The sequence below is a fragment of the Amphiura filiformis genome, chromosome 19 (assembly GCF_039555335.1).
Source record: "Amphiura filiformis chromosome 19, Afil_fr2py, whole genome shotgun sequence".
NCBI classification, from domain to species: Eukaryota; Metazoa; Echinodermata; class Ophiuroidea; order Amphilepidida; family Amphiuridae; genus Amphiura; species Amphiura filiformis.
In genome coordinates, this window is record NC_092646.1 from 17,006,915 (window position 1) to 17,027,285 (window position 20,371).

Below are 20,371 nucleotides of genomic sequence, written 5' to 3' on the forward strand. Positions count from 1 at the left end.
AAAGATTTTTTTAAACTTGGCCCCTTTTACGTTTTGAAACGTGTTTTGGTAGATATAAATTTACTGGAAGAGGGACTCGTGCCAATAGCCTTCATTATACTAGACGTGACCAAGGAGGTTATATAAACATGGAGACACAATATTACATAATGCATTGTTCCTTTGATGCCTATTTCATATGCCGACGGGTTATTCATAAAGGTAGTATCATTGTACCAAACAAAATTAAGGACAACTGACTCGACAGCTGTACACAACAGGCGAGTCTCAATAAGTGACCATAACAAAGACATAACAAAGTGGTACCATTGTTATTACACAGTTCAAGGGTGTGCTTCAGTTGCCTCAATTTGGTCACACGCACAAAATGAAATTCTAAAGCGGCACCCAAAGTGGTTTATGCGGCTAATTTGAATGAAATAAATAAACGTGCTATGACCTCGATGCGTCTAATGTATGGATACAAACACCTAATTGTACAACTAACAACTTAATGAATATTGATTGGCAACATTTCAAATCGAACACAATAGATGATTAAAAGCAGTCCGTTGGACGTGACACACTAAACCACTGAGATAGCAACATATTATATAAACTATAAATATATAACTATATAAAGCTCGGTTCAGTATGTATATTCGAAGGCGAATATTCGTTGCCGAATACTTTTTGTGACGTCAAAATATATACGGCAAAGAATAAAATATGATGACACGCCGAGTTGAATCGGATAAATATCGCGCACCTGATAGTGAGATACTATTGATTTATATGAAAGGCTCGAGGTTATCTGAATATTGTTGGACGAATGATGATTTCAAAAATCCCCAATGAAAATTGTGACGTGTCATGTCAAAAGGAGACACTTTTGGGCAGGTTATCAATTTTGAGGTTTTTACATATCTTAAATATAGAGATATTTTGCTCCATAACGCCGTTTTCCCCAATGAAATCCGACATTCCTAACCGAAGATATTTTAAAGTTCGTAAGTTATGGTATTACAAACTTGGAAATTGAGATATCTGCCTTTAAAAATATTATTGACAATGTTGAGAGTAGGAATTACCTTGAAAAATGTCTCAAAAATACAAGATGTCAGTTATATTCCGGTCTGAAACTCTCAGACAATATTTTAAACATTTATAACATCACAAATTCGCAAGAAACCCAAATTGTGAAAAAATCAACCCGGGCAGATTTTTGGCTATTTCTCCATTTACGATCCTGCCCAAAAGTGTCTCCTTTTGACATGACATGTCACAATTAACCTGCCCAGTTGTCAAATACGCCTCGATAGTTCCAAAATGGCTGATAACGAACTGAAAGAAAATGTTATTAGTGCGGTACCCATTAATTAAGGGACTATAAAGACGTCCAGAAAAAGGAAAATGCCTGGCAGGCAATAGTATTCCAATGCTGTAGTGATGGTAAGTAATGTTTTATGCAAATATTAATATTTAGGCTTACAAACTTATAAATGTACAAGTGAATGTTTCCATATTAAAGCCTTAATGTACAATCTTTTTAAATTTTTAAATTTTTATTTTTTTCTTCCAAAATGATAAAATAGTATAATATGCAATCATTGTGAAAGTTCTCAATGCATTTGGTCGCGAAAAACATTGAAAATTTACAAGGAAACAATATCATAAACTTCACCTCTATCACTCGAAATATCTTGCACCTTTTGGATTAGGACGCCGAGTACGGCCTCAGACTTAGCCTCTGAGGAGCGTAAACAAACTGGCTTCGTAGGAGACTAAGATTTGCGATCGTTCCGACATATTATCATAATCTGAAAAATTATGATAATATGTCGGACCAACAGAAAATCATCCCGTTTTGCTACAAATAGGGCGAATTTGACAGTTTGCTCATAGATCAAGTTGGAACATGTGTAACTATTACAAATATTCTGAAAAAACAAGAAAAAACTCGAAATTCAGATTTATGCCTCCACCCAGTTTGTCGGACATAAATAATGTTTGCGTGATCTTTTTCTTGTTTATTTCTATAATTTGTGAATCAGGCATTAAAACACAATTATAGCAATGTACATAAGTTCGGAACGAGACTTTTTTATCTTTTGGTGGTAAAAATATAACGACGGTCGCGTATTTCGGTCGAATGCCAAAATTGATTGCTCAATGAATCATGAAATGAGCGTAATACTACTTTCATGATACCTATCTCAAGTGGGTACAGTGGCGTAGCGTCATAGGAGCACGGGGGGGGTGCCCCCCCAATCGATCTGAAATTTTTTTAAATCCCATAGGAAAATGGCCGAAAACGGTTTGTGCCCCCCCCATCAGACACAGTGCCCGGGCCCGGTGCCCCCCAATCATGGTCGGTACCTCCCCTCCCCCAAAATGATGACCCACGCTACGCCACTGAGTGGGTATCAGCCAATGAAAAAAGTATTCGCCGGAAATATATTTGCAAGAGTTCAGTTTTGTTGAACTCGACAGTCAGATATATATTTGGTGGGTGGTCTCATATAACACTTGTGAGGGCTGTCATACACTGCAAAAAATCTGCAACACCGAGCAGGTGTTGAAACTTCTGGTGTTAATTTACGGTGTTAGAGTGTTAGACTAACACCATGTGCTGTCAATACAAAATCTTAGATGTGCACTGCATGTACTTTTGTTGTAGATCTAAGTGACCTATTATTTAGGTGGAAGCAATAGAAACAATTCACGCTCATATTGATTAAGATGTTAACAATGATTAAAGTTGATAAATATCAACACCCATATCAGTGTCACTTCTACACCAAAGAGTGTGGACCTCTCAGAACACTGCCGCAGTGTTAAATATGTTCCATTAATACCCAGTGGTGTTAAATTTACACCACAGAGGTGTTGAATATAGGAACTTCAGGGAAACGGATCAAATCAACACCAAGCGGGGTTGAATAGGAAATTAACACCGGAAAAGGATCAAATTAAAACCAGGATACAGTGTCAAAATAACACTTCGTAGTGTCAAAATAACACGTAGCAGTGTTTCTTTAACACCGAAAAGTGTGGGCCTCTCAGAACACCACCCCGATGTTAAAATCAACACCCTCGGTGTTACTTTTAACACCGGCGTTATTGTAGTGTATGTTGTCAGAGCGAGAAGCCTGGTACTTAGCGGAGCCATTTTGACATCCAAGTAACTAGATAATTGGTATAATGTTCTGTACAAACCCAAATGCTATCAAGTCCAGTTTCTCCATAAAAATGTGCCAGACACATGGGGCAGCAGGTTATCGTAGTTCATATGGGTTCATATGTTGTTACCTTCGCGATTCTAAATGTTTTCATCTAGATCTACAAGCCACGCCCACTAAAAATCAATATTAAACCATTTGACAAGTCTCTCCATGACCTTGATGAATATAGAGAGCAGAGAGATGGTCCGATAGGTGCCGAAAGAGTGTTTGTAAACATTTTGGGGCCCCCACTACGGAGGGTACCCCTTATTGTCTTGTAGTTTTGTTTAAAAGTACGTGCTTAGAATAAATTACACAACTAACTTGGTTTTGATTGTATTATTGTTTATTAATATGCATTGGAAAAGGGGTAAAGTAGTTTTTATACAGCGTGAATTAACGCTTGAAATACGAAATTAATGAAAATGCCTTTTAGGCCTACCATATGGTAGAAACACGCAAAACGCTATTGTAGTTAATCCGATTAACTACGTCACTTCGCCATCGTATTCGCCGTAGAAGTGACGTAATAAGGAGGACGTAATGAGGATTGAATAGCAATAGATGAAAACAATTTTTGAATATATCGCCCTGCACTACAAGCAGGTTGCACTCATCATCTGTGTGTATCTGCAGTCATAGATTGAATACAATACCGCTCTTTTCAAAGATACTAAGCTTACAGGTGCGAGTGATCAGCATAATATGAATATTCTATAGAATTACGATCCAGGTCTTTATCCCTGTTCTTTGACATATATGGTTCAATGCATATGTACCGCGTGAACGTTATAGTGCAGGGCGATATATTAAAAATATATTAAAAATATGCAGTTCTGATGCCTTCCGCTAGCAATGCGACGAACACCATTCGAACCTAATACATATAGATTAAAATATTCTACTCTTTTCCAGTGTGTCTCTGTGGCTCAATTGGCTATAGCGTCGTGCCGGTTCAAATCTGGCCAGATACTCTGGTTGGGTTTTTTCAACGGTTATGTGCGCTGGCTGCTCTGGGTAAAGATTAAAATTTGTTTATGTTCAAATATTGCATTCATCTATTGCTATGATAGTTAATCCTTGCAATCATGCAATCACTGACCTATCCCTAAAAGTAGTTGTGTGTATCACACCCGTCCCGGGTTCAAATCCCATTGTGGTATTCTATTGTAAAGCGGCTAAATTCGGTGATTCATCATTTACTTTGTCGGTCTCATACATATTTTGTTTCCTCTTCCTTACATCTTCTGTACATTATGGAAGGGGTCAAAATAGATTTATTCTTAATATGAGGGTGTCAAAAAAGTTTTCGGACCATTAATATTAATAATAATGGAGGGTTCTTAGTAGGCGCGCAATCTTCAAAAGAACTCAAGGCGCACAAACAATTAGGCAAACAAGTTACATATGTGAATCCGGAAAAGCACGAAGAAAAAGATGAGTTTTAAGTTGCTTTTTGAACTGAGTAAGCGAATGTGTGTTACGGAGGCTGTTTGGAAGCGAATTCCAAACAGCCGGAGCAGCGAAATGAAAGGAGCGTTCACCAGCTGATTTAAGATTAACACGGGGAGATTTCAATAATCTTTCAGTAGAAGATCAAAGTGATCGAGCTGGTTTGTACGTGCAGAGCGTAGCAGACAGATAAGTTGGTAACGTATCTTCAAAGTGCCGAAAAGCAAGAACAGCTAACTTATACTGAATTCGAAATTCTAAAGGCAGCCAGTGAAGCTCATATATGATGGGGGTGATATGCTCATTCTTACTTTTTCTTCATGATTAAACGGGCCGCGCAATTTAATTTTGTATTCTTTGAAGTCTGTTAAGTTGGTCAGTGGTGATACCAGTCAAGGACGGATTGAATTGTAGCTCTATCAGACAGAAAAGGCCGAATACACCCAATACGTCTTAAAGATAAGAATGATGAACGGCAAACTTCACTGATGTGACTGGACATTGATAATGTTTGATCCAATCTCACCCCAAGGTACTTAACAGACTCCTGTCCTCAGTCATAACCTCAGTCTTATCTGTGTTTAGAATTAGCTTATTGCTGTCCATCCAACATAAACGTCACTGATACATTCCTGAATTGCGATCTTAGTTACCTCAAACTTCTCAGGTGGACCACTTTGAAATAAAACGGTATCATCGGCATACTTATGGAAAGAGCAATTGTGAAGATTGATGACATCTGAAAGGGATTGGGAATACAATGTAAACAAAACTGGCCTCAATACAGAACCCTGTGGAACCACGTACAAAAGTGGGCACGGATTTGAAGTAGAGCCATTAACAATGACATATTGGAATCGTCGTGACACATATGAATGAAACCATTTGAGAACATTGCCACTGATACCGAAAGTGATTTCAAGGCGTCTAAGAAGAATTGAGTGGTCGAGCGTATCAAACGCAGCACTGAGGTCAAGGAGGGCAATACAACGAGTGAGACACATTTCTCATCAGAGTTTGTGAGCAGGCTGTCCATGACACTCAGTACTGCGGTTTCAACACTATGACCCTTCCTATACGCAGATTGATTTATTTCCAATAAGCTTTATTGTCAAAAAGGTGTTGCTGCAATTGACGAAGAACTTCTCTTTCTAGAAGTTTTGAGATAAACGGTAGATTGGATACTGGTCTGAAGTTCTTTAGATTATTGCAGTCAAGTCCATGTTTCGATGGGTCTAAATAGTTTTCAGTTCACGTATAGGGGTTAGCAATTTGTTTTTAAACATGAAAAATATATTTTCCAGCCCCCCCCCCCACCAAAATATTTCTGAACACTCCCTTAGGACTGTCGCATACTCTACCATGACTAAATTTTTATTATCATTGTGTGCAATTTTGCGTATAAACCAACAATGACCGTGACCGTGCAGTGAACCGTGAATAGTTGTAAACACTGTTGCCAACGCCGTGCTTAAGCCGCCTAATTGGGCTACTTGAACTGTCGTGCATTTACATTGTTACCTGTTATACTTGGGCGATTATAAGACCGCAGTAGCCTTTTATAATATCATATAGTTAGCGGTAAATCTTTGGCAATTCAAGCCCATATTAGAATATGACTGTGACAGTACCGTACGTAGCGTCCGCGTGTGGTTTACGCGCGATCAAATGCGGTATACGTCGCATCTGTAGGGCGCATGAGCGTCAATCCGGGGGGAGGGGCAGGGGGACGTGTCCTCCCTACCTTTCGGCAAAATTACCAATTATTTGTTCTTTTCAGCCATTCACTTTATGACAATTAAGGTCAATTGTTCCCCCACATTTGAAGCCGGATTGGCGCTTGGCGCAGTCATTTGTCGCCGCATTGCGCGCTGCTATAACAGATGCACCGCCTTTGCTTTGATCGCGCGTACGTGTATCACACGTGCGTGGACGCTACTATCGCGAGAAAGCTGGTCTGTTTATAGGCTTTGTGCACTTTTTAAGAGTGATGGTACGGTATATAGACATAATAGTTCAGAATATGAAACGACTACCTAATTTTTGCTTTTCTTTACAATCAGGTATATAGTTCGCAGTTAAAATGCACCCAAATTAAAATAAATCAATACCTTCCCTGTCCTCCACAACACTCCCACTCCCACACATAAACATTGACGAATTATCCATGTTTCATTATTGAATTTTGGGCTACTTCAGAACCATTGGTACGCAAGAACGTATGGCAACTGCCTCTTTTGTGTATGCTTTTTAATTCTGCACTAATGCTATGTATGACGTGGCAGTTTCACAGAGCAATTTTTTGCGAAATATTAATGGCAGTAAGCTGCAGTACACATCTCTTTTGTATAATGGTTTCATAACGCCATTTTGAAATGAGCCATGTCGTTCAGAAGTTCAAAAGGTATGTATTAATTTTCATTCGCCCTATATTATACATTTTACACTTTCCCTACATTTTATATAATGTAGGCCTACACGAATTTTCTATTCAATCCAACTAAACCTGCAAAAAATAATCTTTTGTAGGCTTACATTCAACAGGTGCCGATTAAAGAGGAAATAAATAGGTTGCTCGGTATTTATTTTAATGAGTGAAAAACTTAGTACTCAATTATGTCTCCTTACAAATGTTACATAGTTAAGTGTACACTCATAGAAATTGTTCGTTGGCATTATTCAGTAAGTTGATGTAAGTCGTTGCGTCAACTTTCCGAGTAATGCCAACGCGTACAATTTTGAGTAACGCTGACTAGATATCTTTATGTTGGTCGCACTCATTTGCACTTACTTTATTGAGTTGTTACAACTCAGAAAATGAAACTAGCTTAGCATAATTTTCTAGAGGTGTGCTATAGTATACAAAATTTTGCACTGATTACAAAAATAAATATTGGAATACTGCTAATTGTGCAGAAAATGATCAAATTACGTGAATTACGTAACAAAGTACCAAATTAGAATAACTCAAAACAATAAGTACCAGTAACTTAATATGAACGAGTTACATCAACTTACATGTTGAGTTACAATAACTCAACTAATTGTCATTTCTATTAGTGTAGTTTCTCACCACACGGTATTTACTCCCACCGATCCGTTTCTTGAATTCCACCTTCATGTAGTAAAGCAATCACGATTAAAACAGCAAGATAATATAAGATAGTAAAATGTCAACCTGTATTTTAGGTAGACTATCTCGAGCTAATCATGACTAGTGGCAAATGTTGATCATAGACCACAAACCTAGCTGGGGCGTGCATACTACAGTTACTGTCCGTTTTCCTATACACAATACACAGTGCTCTCACCATTGACGCGTGACCCCTACAAATGATGTACGTTGCAAGAATGGGCACTTGCCTAGTTAACATCACTGTGTGAAAAATAACCAGCCAATATGTTAGCTATTCTCCAAACTTCTAGCAAATATATTTCTCTAACATGACCTAAAATTACAGCTAGGTTAGATGTTCAGAAATAGTCGCACTTTTGTCAAATATGAGTGAGGGCAAGGCATAGCTGGCCAACTCCCCGTGTTAATTGAATGGAGATTTGACCGAAAATATTGGTATCGGACCGCTCACTTCTGAAGGATGCCACAAAAAAAACGGTACAAACTACATCTTAACTATTCTCTGGCAATCATTATGATGAGTTTCTTATATAGTATGCCGAAATTGGGTACTGTAGGTGATTGACAAAGGGTCGCACTTTTCTGATAAATAAGTGACAGTGAACATGAAATATCAGCGCCCATAAACCCAAGTTAGTAGCTAGTTAGTGGAGGCCGTCACGGGACTGATTATTGATTATTGAAGTGCCTTATTAATAGATACGCACGATTTAGGGCAAGAAAAACAAACCGGGACACTTTTGGAGACATCATCATCATCATCATCATCATCATCATCATCATCATCATCATCATCATCATCATCATCATCATCATCGACATCATCATCATCATCACTTTCTACATTTTTTCTAAACAACATAGGGCCTACCGTTTTAATAAGATTTTTTTCTTGAAATGCATGTAACTATAATTATTGTTTAGAGCGTGATGAAATAAAACATCACGATTTTCATCACAAAACAAATATAATGCATATAAAATCGTTTGTTTTAAAGCATAATAATAAAATAAAACATCACGATTTTCATCCCGAAACAAAGTAATACATAAGAAATCAATTTTTCGTGAGTGATGAAATAAAACATCAAAATTGTCATCACGAAACAAGGTAATACATGAGAAATCGTTTGTTTTAAAGCGTGATGAAATAAAACATCACGATTTTCATCACAAAACAAAGTAATAGGCCTACAAAAGAAATACATTTTTCGAGAGTGATTAAATAAAACATCACGATTTTCATCACGGAACAAAGTAATACATAAGACATCGTTTGTTTGATTGCAATCAACCGCGACAGTTCGTCTCACACACATAACAATGCACTGCGATCAAATAGGTTGATGACAACATTTGATTGAATGGACTGCACTGCGCCATGATTACGTGCACCGGTTCAAATCCTTTGTTTGGAGCCAATCAATAATTTCACGTACAGCCTCTATGCAAATTAGAGTTTACACGCGCTGCAGCTGGGGTAATCGACCGAAGCTGGTTGCCGTTAGTGATCGAATGCATGAGCTTACCTGCTTATTTGCTTTACTGAATCGATTTACTGGATTAATTTCCTGTTAACTGGGTTTAATGCCACAAAGGTCGAATCGCCTTTGCCATGGACCATGACTGCATCATGGTTGGTGTTGTGGAGGTTTTTGACCCCTGCCAAATGCTTAAAAAATGTTTCCCTGGTCATGGGGTTTGTTATCACCGAGTTTGAATCCCGTACTCCTTATAGGTGTCCAGAAAAATGCAATTCTAAGATTTGACCCCAGATAACCTTCATGTCATCGAGTTTGAGCCCCGTACCCCTTACAGAAAATCCAGAAAATGCATTTCTAAGATTTGACCTCTGATTGACTTTTGATCCGACCAGCTGGAGCATGTTGGTATTTTGGAGGTATCTGACCCCTGAAAATGTTTCAAAAATGTTCCCCTGGTCATGAGGTTTGTTGTCACCGAGTTTGAGCCCCGTACCTCTTACAGAATGTCCAGATACATCTTGATCGGTGACTTTTCAGCAGGTGGTCTAAATATGTGCCATATCCCTTCTGTATATAAAAGATTTAAAACTTGCATGGGTTAAAAGATTTCTGGATTCTAATAATAAAGGAAATGGAAATTATATTTTAACGTTTATTTAAAACCAAGGGGTGATGACTTCGTATTTCATTAAATATTAATGCGAAAGATAAATCTATCCAAACTGAAATTAAAAATGCTTTTATAAAAGATGTATTAATTGCTTGGTGTGAAATCACATACGATTCTAACATTTCTGTGTCAAAATCACCATACCAAATTTTATGGAATAATTCTTTTATTCGAATGTATGATACCATCATTTATAATTCTGTTTGACACAACTGTAGTATACAACATGTAAAAGAATTGTATGATAATAACGGCAATTTTCTAAGCTTTTTAGATATTAAAAGAAAGTTCACCATACCCGACCGTAATATTTATTTTCTACTTTTCCTTGATTCATGCAATACTCTGGATGAGAAATTGTATAGTAGAATATGATGTTGATTTTCATATCCAGCAATGACGATTTAACAAAGTGTGTAAATTGATACACAATATTTGTATCAAAAATATTCAATAAGCCCATATCAGAAAATATAAATGGGCACAAGATTTTAATATTGCTAATTTGGACTGGAGAACAAATTACTCTATATCAAAAAGAGTTAAGTTAGGATATTTTCAATTAAAACTTTACATAGATATCTAGCAGTAAATGGACTATTGTCTCGTATGGGTATTGTTCAGTCAAATCTGTGTTCCTTTTACAAATCACATGTCGAAACGATTCGTCATCTTTTTTGGAATTGGAATTTTTCTCAGAGGCGTAGCAAGAGCCCCGGGGCCCATGGACAAGAAGCAGTACGGGACCCTTTTAACCTTTATAAGGGAACAACCAAATCTATGGTTATGAATTTTGAAAATTTGATGACTGCAACAAATTGGAAAAGGAAGTAATTTCATATTTTTTTATCACCGTAACTAAATTTAGTAGTCCTAAGTGTACCTTTAATGAACTTAGTTCTTAGCTACACAGAACTCACGGGTCAGTGGTTCATTTTGCAAAAATATAAAGCAAATTATTCAAGTTTCTTATCATGAATCAATTACCCACGGAAAAATAATATATACATAAATCCCGGGGAAATGAATCATTCCCTGTCACCAAAGGGCATATTATTTGTCAATGAATTGCAGTGAAATTCATATAAACATCTCAAAAAAAGTAACTAACCTCCCTTAAATAACGACCATTATTAAAAAACGGGTGATTGTGTTAAATGTGTAAAATGCGTTGGAAACAGAATTTATTTCTGCACATTTTTGACACCTCATTTGTAGCAATTGAGTAAATATTGACGTCACAGCGTACATTTAAATCAATGTAACCCAATATTTAAAAGTTGCAGTAAATTGTATTGATTTTGTATTCAGTGTTTTTGAAGGAAATCTGTGTAATGATATCTGAATGTTTTTGTATTGTAAAAATTTGTATGCAAGTGCAACTTTCAAATCTGGACCTCATTACATTAGATTGACCGGTGTTCTATTGTTTTCTAAGCTATCGTATCAAATGAGGTGTCAAAATGCGCGGAAATAAATTCTGCTTCCAACGCATTTTACAGATTTGTAACACAGTAGCTCCTTTTTGAATAACGGCCATTATTTAAGGGGGGTTAGTTACTTTTTTGAGATGTTTATTTGCCTGTTCTGGGACATGGTCCGTTGATTTTTTTACAGACAATAATTGACATTGAAATTGTAAGGCATGGTACACTCGTACGTACATGTACTTTTTCATTTTAATAGTAGCGTTCCTTGTTATACGATTTCTTTTCGATTATTCTTTGCCAAAAAGTTATACAATATTATTAGCAACAACTGTCAGAAAGGTTTTCTAATCATTTTAAGGCAAACTAATGAGGTAAAATGAAAGAAATTTATTATCTGAGCCGCTTAAAGGCACATTCAGTGATTTGCTCACCCGGATGACCATAAAATCATCCAAATTCAGATTTTGGTACCTTTGTCATTGTCATAGATGTGCTATAGCATAGCCTGCTAGTGGTTCAGCCGAAATTTTACATGAATCTGTAATTTATATACTGGCAGTATATAAATTAGCTACATGTATTTAAATGGGGCTTCAACTTCGTTATTACTGCTGTTTTATTTGTTGTTTTAAATGTCTTTAAAAGTAAGTTACGACTATATCAAGAAATTGAGAAAGGTCCAGACCCAGTTAGTCCAATCTCACTTAGTCTATGTCCCACTTTAGACCATGTCTTACTTAGTCCATGTCCTAAAAGTTTCAATTGTACATTATTTTAGCCCAAAATTAAGGTGCAAGTTTGTGTTTACCAGGTCAGTTTTCAATTTTACAACCAATTAATGTTTTGATTAATATGTAAAATGTAATGATTTAGGTAACTTGTTCCATTTTGTTCGTAGATGAAACATGGATAAGAGAGTATCAGATGCCGACATCAGTTACGTAGCACGCAAGACTAAACTCACCAAAGACCATCTTAGCAATCTCTACATAGAGCTTGATATCGGAGAAGATGAAATTGAAAACGCGAAAGGGAAGGCTGACACTAAAGATTTCAAACTCCAAGCAATTAGTGTCCTGAAAGCATGGAGGTCTTCAAACGGAAGGAATGCAACCAGGAAAGCAATCCTTGAAGCTTTGAAAGAGTGTGACTTAATTGACGCGAAGGAACATTTGGAAGAAGAATGGAGTGTGTCTTTAGAAGGTAAATCAAGTATATATTTATACATTGGTGAACTCCTTTTCATATTTCGTATGATGTTACATTTGAAAACTATATCGGTCAACCAATCTTTTGATAGGGACATTTTGGAGGAGCTTTCCGAAGGCGCACGTCTGACTCTACCTTAACAAATGTGCTGATTGACGATACAAAAACGAATGAATTCGGCAAACAAATAAAACAGATTACATAAGATACGTTTTTATTATCTCATCACGTGCACTTTATTTGTTAATTACCACATCAAAACTGAACTTGATTCCATCATGAGATTTATCACTCGTAATCAAATCAAATGGATGAGTCTTTGTAACCAGCATCCAAGGGATCGATACCCATCGTAATTCAATGTTATGCAAAAGATTGGTTCTTCCAAACTGGATCCACCCGAGATGAAAAAAAGACGTTTATGAACCAGATCAGGTGGTTAATCCATTAAAGCCATACTGTATGATCTTATAATATGAAATTTGGTAATTTATTTTGCAAACCTGTTTTTTTGCATATTTGTAATATTTATACATGTCCCAACTTGCACCTAAATGGAATCGGCCAAATTTGTTGTCTTTGTAGGTCAACAGAGCAAAGCTCGACATAAATTCATATTTTTTTTATTGTGATATTATGTCCTCCCATAGAACTGCATGTTAAATGGCCAAAATAACCAGTGGAATTTCTTTCAATTTACCTTGTTATTTCGGCTTAAAATGGACAGCAACTCTTTCTAACAGTTATTACTAATATTATTTCAACATTTTGAATAAAGAATGACTGAATCAAAATTTGATGGAAATCGTACATCATGGCTTTAAATCACAGGAAACTGTATGATGCTTATCATTTTAAGGCGAGTAGGAGCGGTGTCTGAGTTAGCGGTGTTTGTGCTCAAATATTGATAAGAAATTAAGCCTACAATCACAGGGAAAGGTATAGGTTCAATGCGTGAGATCCCAACGCTCATTGTAATGGGTTTTATTTTCCCCCATTTGCATGATTTTAACATTTCATATTAACGCAATAACTGCAATACATATGGAAATATCAATGTGGCTAGTAGCTTCCTTGACCCATATACCGAAATACGTTATCATCTATAAATGAAGTTTGTTTTTAATTCTAAATACATAGGTAAAAGGCGTCGGCTCTCAACCCCAGCAGAAGATAACCGTACAGACCAACGAATAATAACAAAGAATGAAGAAGATCCCAACCTGCCGAATAAACATGCCATCAATTTAGGTTAGAATTTAAAAACTTTCATATCTTTTGAACACTTTGAAGATAATGAATGATGATGATATTGATTAATTGGAAAAATGTAAAATAATACAGGACAGGTAACAAAATATTGAGTGTAATATGTAATTTCATATGATTCCAAAACGTGAACAAACCGAGAAGTTAAATTCACAATGGAGATGCAGTAACCATGGTAACTGCATTTGTAAAATATATCACATTAATATACATTCTATATTCTGTTCAATATTATACAGGTCATCGTTCAAAGTCCCACGAACATTAATGGCAAGATATCGGAAAAAATCACACATCATAGTTAGTCAATGCATATGAGGTGGTAGATGGAAATTCAAGGTCAATAAACTGTCCAAAAGTCTTTCAAACGTATTTCAAATTGACTACCACTTGGCATGTGTTTTTTGTATTCGACAGCTTTATAATAATTGAAGTACGAAGGATCTGATGTCAGATTTGTCCTTATTTCATTGTTAATGGGCGGTGTTCACGTTCGACAATTCACTGACAACCGCTTTAATTGAATTTATCTGATAATGCATTCTATTAAATCAGTTCTTGTGTTTGCATATATTATAGTACCGGTGGTTACAGACGAGGTCAACCTTCCTTCTTCAAATGTACTCACAGAAAAATCATTGCAGAATTTATTCTCATCGTCGAACGACAAGCAAGTGTTATCATATGATGAGACCAATTCCCCTAAGAAGCCAGGCTGTTCTGCTGTTAGAGGGGGACATCAGGCGATAACAAATCCCATATTATCTGTAAAGGATGATCGAGGTAAGTTTATACCCTTTTAATACAATTGTTTTATGTTACAATGACGAGACGGACAAAATAACCGAAAAATAGAACATTACAATGAAAATGTCTCAAAGAAGATACAAAGTGTGATATTTGGTCCATTTCATACTTTATTTAGACAATATAATAGAAAACCGGGGAAAATTCCCCCTGCACCCTGTCAGTCCCCACAAAATAGACAATATTGCCAAATGTGAGTCAACTTTATCTTAGATATACCTAGTTTAACGTAGAGTAATGTTTAAATAAACCTTGGTCCATTTCATTTCCCATATTATGGGATGTAATTACCAAAATCGATGGATCAATTTGGACCATGCTTTTGTTGTTGTTGTTGTTGTTGTTGTTGTTGTTGTTGTTGTTGTTGTTGTTGTTGTTGTTGTTGTTGTTGTTGTTGTTGTTGTTGTTGTTGTTGTTGTTGTTGTTGTTGTTGTTGTTGTTGTTGTTGTTGTTGTTGTTGTTGTTGTTGTTGTTGTTGTTATTATTATTATTATTATTATTATTATTATTATTATTATTATTATTATTATTATTATTATTATTATTTTAAAATGTTTAAAATGTTATAATTTATCTTTCTAGGTATTGATGAAATAGTGCACAGGTGGTGTGAAGACCTTAAAGATTCGTATTTGAGAAGAAGAGGAAAGATCCAATTTGGCAGCCATTTTAGATCTGTTGTCGACTCAGATCATCTTCATGTCAACTTAGAGTTATTGCAAGATGGGGAAATTGAAGTTAATCAAAGAAAGAAATTGAATTCACATTTAGATTTGCTGGCCATCACAAATGACAAAGGTAAACCATGCACACACGTGTTACTGCGCGGATATGCCGGATGTGGAAAATCAACATTAATAAATACATTAGCGCACGGTTGGGCTCTGAATCTTCGTACCGCAGAAAATCATTTTTTAAATAAATTCTGTTTGGTGCTTGCATTGGATGTGAGAAGATTTGAAAGAGGTGATACGCTTCAGCAAGCTATCAAAAATCAAATTTTACCTGTTGTTTCAATTGAAGAAATAACAAAAACCGTTCATGATGTAAATAAAAAATGTTTATTTTTAATTGATGGATACGATGAAATTTCTCCAGAATGCCAAGAAGACCAGACAAAACTGCTTGATAGCCCTCTTCTTGACAAATGCTGGGTTATTATGACAACAAGACCACATTCTATAGATGAATTCCGCCAAACTTGTCAGAGTTTTGATCAATTTGTCCACGTAGAAGTATCTGGTTTTACAAAACATAGTGTTAATGAGTATATTAGCAAGTTTTTTCAAGTTCAACAAAGTGAAAGTTTCCGTAAGCATTCAGACTTATTACAGAAAAGAATGCGTAATGATCCTACGCTTAGATCATTATCAACATATCCCATTCTCCTCCTAATGATTTGTCATCTGTGGAGAGATAAACAAGACCAGCCACACCTACCAGAAAACCTACCTGAAAGTATCACTCAGCTCTACACAGAAGCAGTAGAATATTTAAATAAACACTGGCACAAAAGATACAAACCTGATAAAAATAAGGTTATGCATGAACTTGGGAGAATAGCGATAAAGGCGTTGTTTGATGGGCAATTGAGCTTTGAAGCAGGTGAAGAGGATGAAGACTGCCTTCAGAATGCATGTGAGATTGGGTTGATTTATAGAGAAGAAATGGAAAGACATAAAACAGTAAATTCTTTTATACACAAAACATTTCACGAGTTCTGTGCAGCAATTTATTTGGCAAACTTGGCAAACAATGATGATGACGAATTTTCTACATATTTATGCAAAATTGACGATGATGACCAGATCAACAGAATGGAATACGTACTTTGGTTTTGCTGTGGATTAAGCGAGAAAGCTGCAACACTGATTTTGCATCACGTTATTGAGATTATCAGCAATCGATACGGAAAAGACCAATATTGGAGCAATGTACTTAAAAGTTCAATTAGACGTATGTTTATCCATGGATTCCCCTGTGAAGAAGATGAATGCTCTAATAGAGGTCACACAAAAATACCAACACCAGACGATCGCAAATGGAACTTGCCATTAAAACTATTTATCGAAGCTGAAGCGCAAAGCAATATCCAAACTTTGGAAAAGAAACTGTCTGCAGCGTTAGAAATGCCTTTATCTAAGAGCCATAATGTAGAATCTCTCGACGTAACCAAGTATATATCTAAACCGTATCCCGTCAATTTGGGCATCTTATTGAGATTTCTACGATGCTTGCCGTCATTACGGAAAATATCCTTAAGAGGAATAAGAGTACCGGGACATCTAATCGCAGATGAGTCAATGGTATTCAAAAATAGTGAGTTGGACATCATGTATACCGACATTGCAAAACCTTTGAAATGTCAATTTAATACACTTTACCGATTGCTACATCATATGCCATTACTGACGAATCTAGCACTAGTAGGTACTTGCATCGATGGTAAGTTGCAGACAGAATCGCCTAAAGAGTTAAAATCAATTAAAACCTTTCATGTCAGATCAAAAAACGAGAAACCTCACATAAAAAGTGTCATGAAATTGGCCCGCCTTATGCCAATGCTTGAGAAACTTTCAATTATGAAAAGCAAAGTAGAGCAATGGAACGCTAAACAATTGCACACGTGTAAAGAACTCAAAGAATTTAAGTTGGCTGCCAATGAAGCCTATGAAATGAGTGAAAAACATCTCATTACATTGATGGACTGTGTCTATTCTTTGGACAAATTGCTTCTTCACAACGCTCAAATCAAACGGGAAATGAAAAAATCCATAATAACTCCTAGAGTTTTTCTACTTAAAGAATTGGCCTTATATAGATGCAATGTAAAGGCAGGTATTCTTCTACGGCTATTAGGGTGTACTCCATCAATACAGAAACTTACAATGGATGATATTCATATATCAGGTGATATGGAATTAGAGGTCTCATACGAAGTGAAAAACCTTAAAGAATTGAAACTTGCCACTGATATAGAGGTTGAAGGCAACACACTTTATATGTTTTATAAACTGTATAAATGTATTTCCTCTTTAAAAATAATTTCATATTCGGTGAGTAGAGAACATTATGATTATTGTATTAAGGAAATAGTGGATAGCATACATCTCCTTAAAGTGCACAAATTACGCAAGGAAATTAAATTCAACAATTGCAATGTGAAAGTAAAGACTCTTATGTTTGCAGTAAGTCACATATCATCGCTGAAGATCTTGAAATTATCCAATATATTATTTATTGACTCGGATGATGCAGATGGTGTTGAGGAAAATGAGAACTCATTACAATGTAAGTCATTAGAGGAGTTGCACATCATCGAAAGTACCATCGAAATGGCCACACTTTATAAGCTGCTTTGTAGTATGCCATCTATTGAAACGCTGTATTTCACGAACAGTACAATGACAGGAAATGTCCCTTTAAGTATGTTAGTACCTTGTCGAAGTCTGTCAGTAATAGGAATGAACGGAAACCGAGTTTGTAGCAACATTATCTTTGGACTTCTGAATGCTATTCCAAACCTTAAGGAGATTGGTTTTGAAAATGATGAAATTGGAGGAGAGCTACCTACCAGTTTTGGATATACAGGAGCTACAGTACTTAAATCACTATGTTTATCTTACAATGCTATGAATGAACAGACACTGAGATTCTTCGCACGCTTATTCAGCCTCATCTCGCGTATAGATACACTGGTGATAACTTCAACTGACCATGCTAATAAACGCATTCAGCATCCTGATGTTGGCAAAGAGACGCTTCTTAGACTATTTAGTTCGGCATCTTCAATTAATAAAATTGAACTCTGGGATGAATCTGCTGCCGAAATCATGAAATCTAAACCAGTCAAATGCAAGTCTCTCAAAGAACTTGCATTAGTTAATGTTGATGAAGGCGAAAAAGCAATATCGTTGCAATGGTTGCAATCATTGCCATCACTTCAGACTTTGACACTTAATAATATCGGCATTACAGCGGAATCTTTTACGGACTCAACAGATGATATCCTGAAACTCCCTCTCAACCAATTAGAACTGCGTTTTAATGATTTATCCGAAACAAATGTAGATTTAAAGTGTCTTTGTTTGATGCCGTCTGTACAGAAACTTATAATTGAAAACGGACGACTGTTATTTGAACGGACATTACCCACTATTTGCCACTCTCTTAATGAGTTTTCACTTATGTACACCACTTTGAACAAAAATACTAACGTCATACCGATGAAATGGTTTAGAACATGCCATTGCCTCGAGATCCTTTCACTTCAGAACGTTTTTATGAAAGACACCACTGCACTTGAGAAGTCGATCACTTTCCAGTCACTAAAAGTGTTCATTCTTGAATATTTTCCAAACCATATCAGTGCAATGAATTATGCTAATGCGTTCGCGATTACAGCAATAGTCTTGAGTCGCACACCAAACCTTCAAACACTAAAATTGACGAACATTAATATGAATAAATCGTTTGGTTTAGATTTTGCCTTAGCCAGCATATGCCTCAAAGAGCTACGTTTAATTAATGTTAAGTTAAGCGGGAAGAACCTTTCAATGTTATTGAAACAAATGCCTTTGTTGAGCAGCTTTATGTTGTACCTTAAAGACTCCATTGAAGGGGATTTGGATACGAATGTGCAGTGTAAGAAACTGAAAACGTTCGAAATTAAGACAACGCCAAAACTTGGTCCGATACTTGTCAAACTATTAGCTTTCATGCCAGCTCTTCAGAACTTACGTACTTCTCGACTCTACCTTATAGAAGCATTACACGAATACGATAAGAGTAAGAAAGAGAACTTATCTACAACTCTTAAAACAGTGTCTGTATTTGGCGACTATGATACAGAGCATGTACTTGGCGACTATGATACAGAGGACGAATTTGACAATCTTCAGCATGTACTTAAAGGCTGTGATATAGATGAGGACAGCTACGACAAGAAACTTAAATTAAACGAGATTCTTGCTTTTGCACATCGCTGTCCGTCTGTTGAAGAACTTGACCTTGTGCTAGATGAAACTGAGACTCTTGTTAATGATATTTATTTTTCAAAACACATTGAAGTAGAGTGTAAAGCTGTGACAACATTTAAGCTTTCTCGTCGTCAGAATGAACAGAATTATTGTCAAGGAGAATGCGTCACTGGACAGGCATTGTCTTATATACTGCGCTGTATGCCATCTTTAGATTCAATAGAATTGTTTGGAATAGACATTAAAGGGATGTGGAAGAAAATCAAGGTTGAGACATTCCCATCAGTTACCAAATTCATTGTCCAAGACGGTACACTAGATGGCCGAGTGCTTCTGAAATTATTAGCGTGCATGTCATCACTTAAGACATTATCTCTTGAGAAAGTGGGCATTCAGTGGGAGTTAGATACCACTATCCGTGAGCTGTGTGATGAGTTGATGGAATGCAATGATATCGACGAGTCCATGAGAAAGAGAATCAGAAATGTGGTATCAGAAACACTTAATGAGTATATAATGGATAAATTATTTGATTCGGATGATTTTGATTTTGTTAGTGATGATGATGATTATGGTGATGATAATGAAGATAGCGACGACGACGAAGATGATGATGATACTGATGATGATTCCTTCAAGATTAACTAAGTGTCATCACCAGATTGTAGAGTGTTTCCCGTGTTTTCTTTCAAGTGTTGCATTGCCTTTCCTGACTGAGATGGTGTAAACACT

The 20,371-nt window shown here is 36.3% G+C and overlaps 1 protein-coding gene across 1 annotated transcript; it reads left to right on the forward strand.

Annotated features, from left to right (window-relative positions):
* Window positions 1-6,944: 6,944 nt before the first annotated feature.
* Window positions 6,945-20,301, forward strand: LOC140141000 (uncharacterized). Its single transcript, XM_072162775.1, has 5 exons — window positions 6,945-7,059; window positions 12,274-12,578; window positions 13,725-13,835; window positions 14,433-14,636; window positions 15,243-20,301. Exons 2-5 carry the CDS (start codon window positions 12,281-12,283, stop codon window positions 20,285-20,287), a joined length of 5,658 nt encoding a protein of 1,885 aa, XP_072018876.1. The 5' UTR covers window positions 6,945-7,059; window positions 12,274-12,280; the 3' UTR covers window positions 20,288-20,301.
* The last annotated feature ends 70 nt before the right edge of the window (window positions 20,302-20,371 follow it).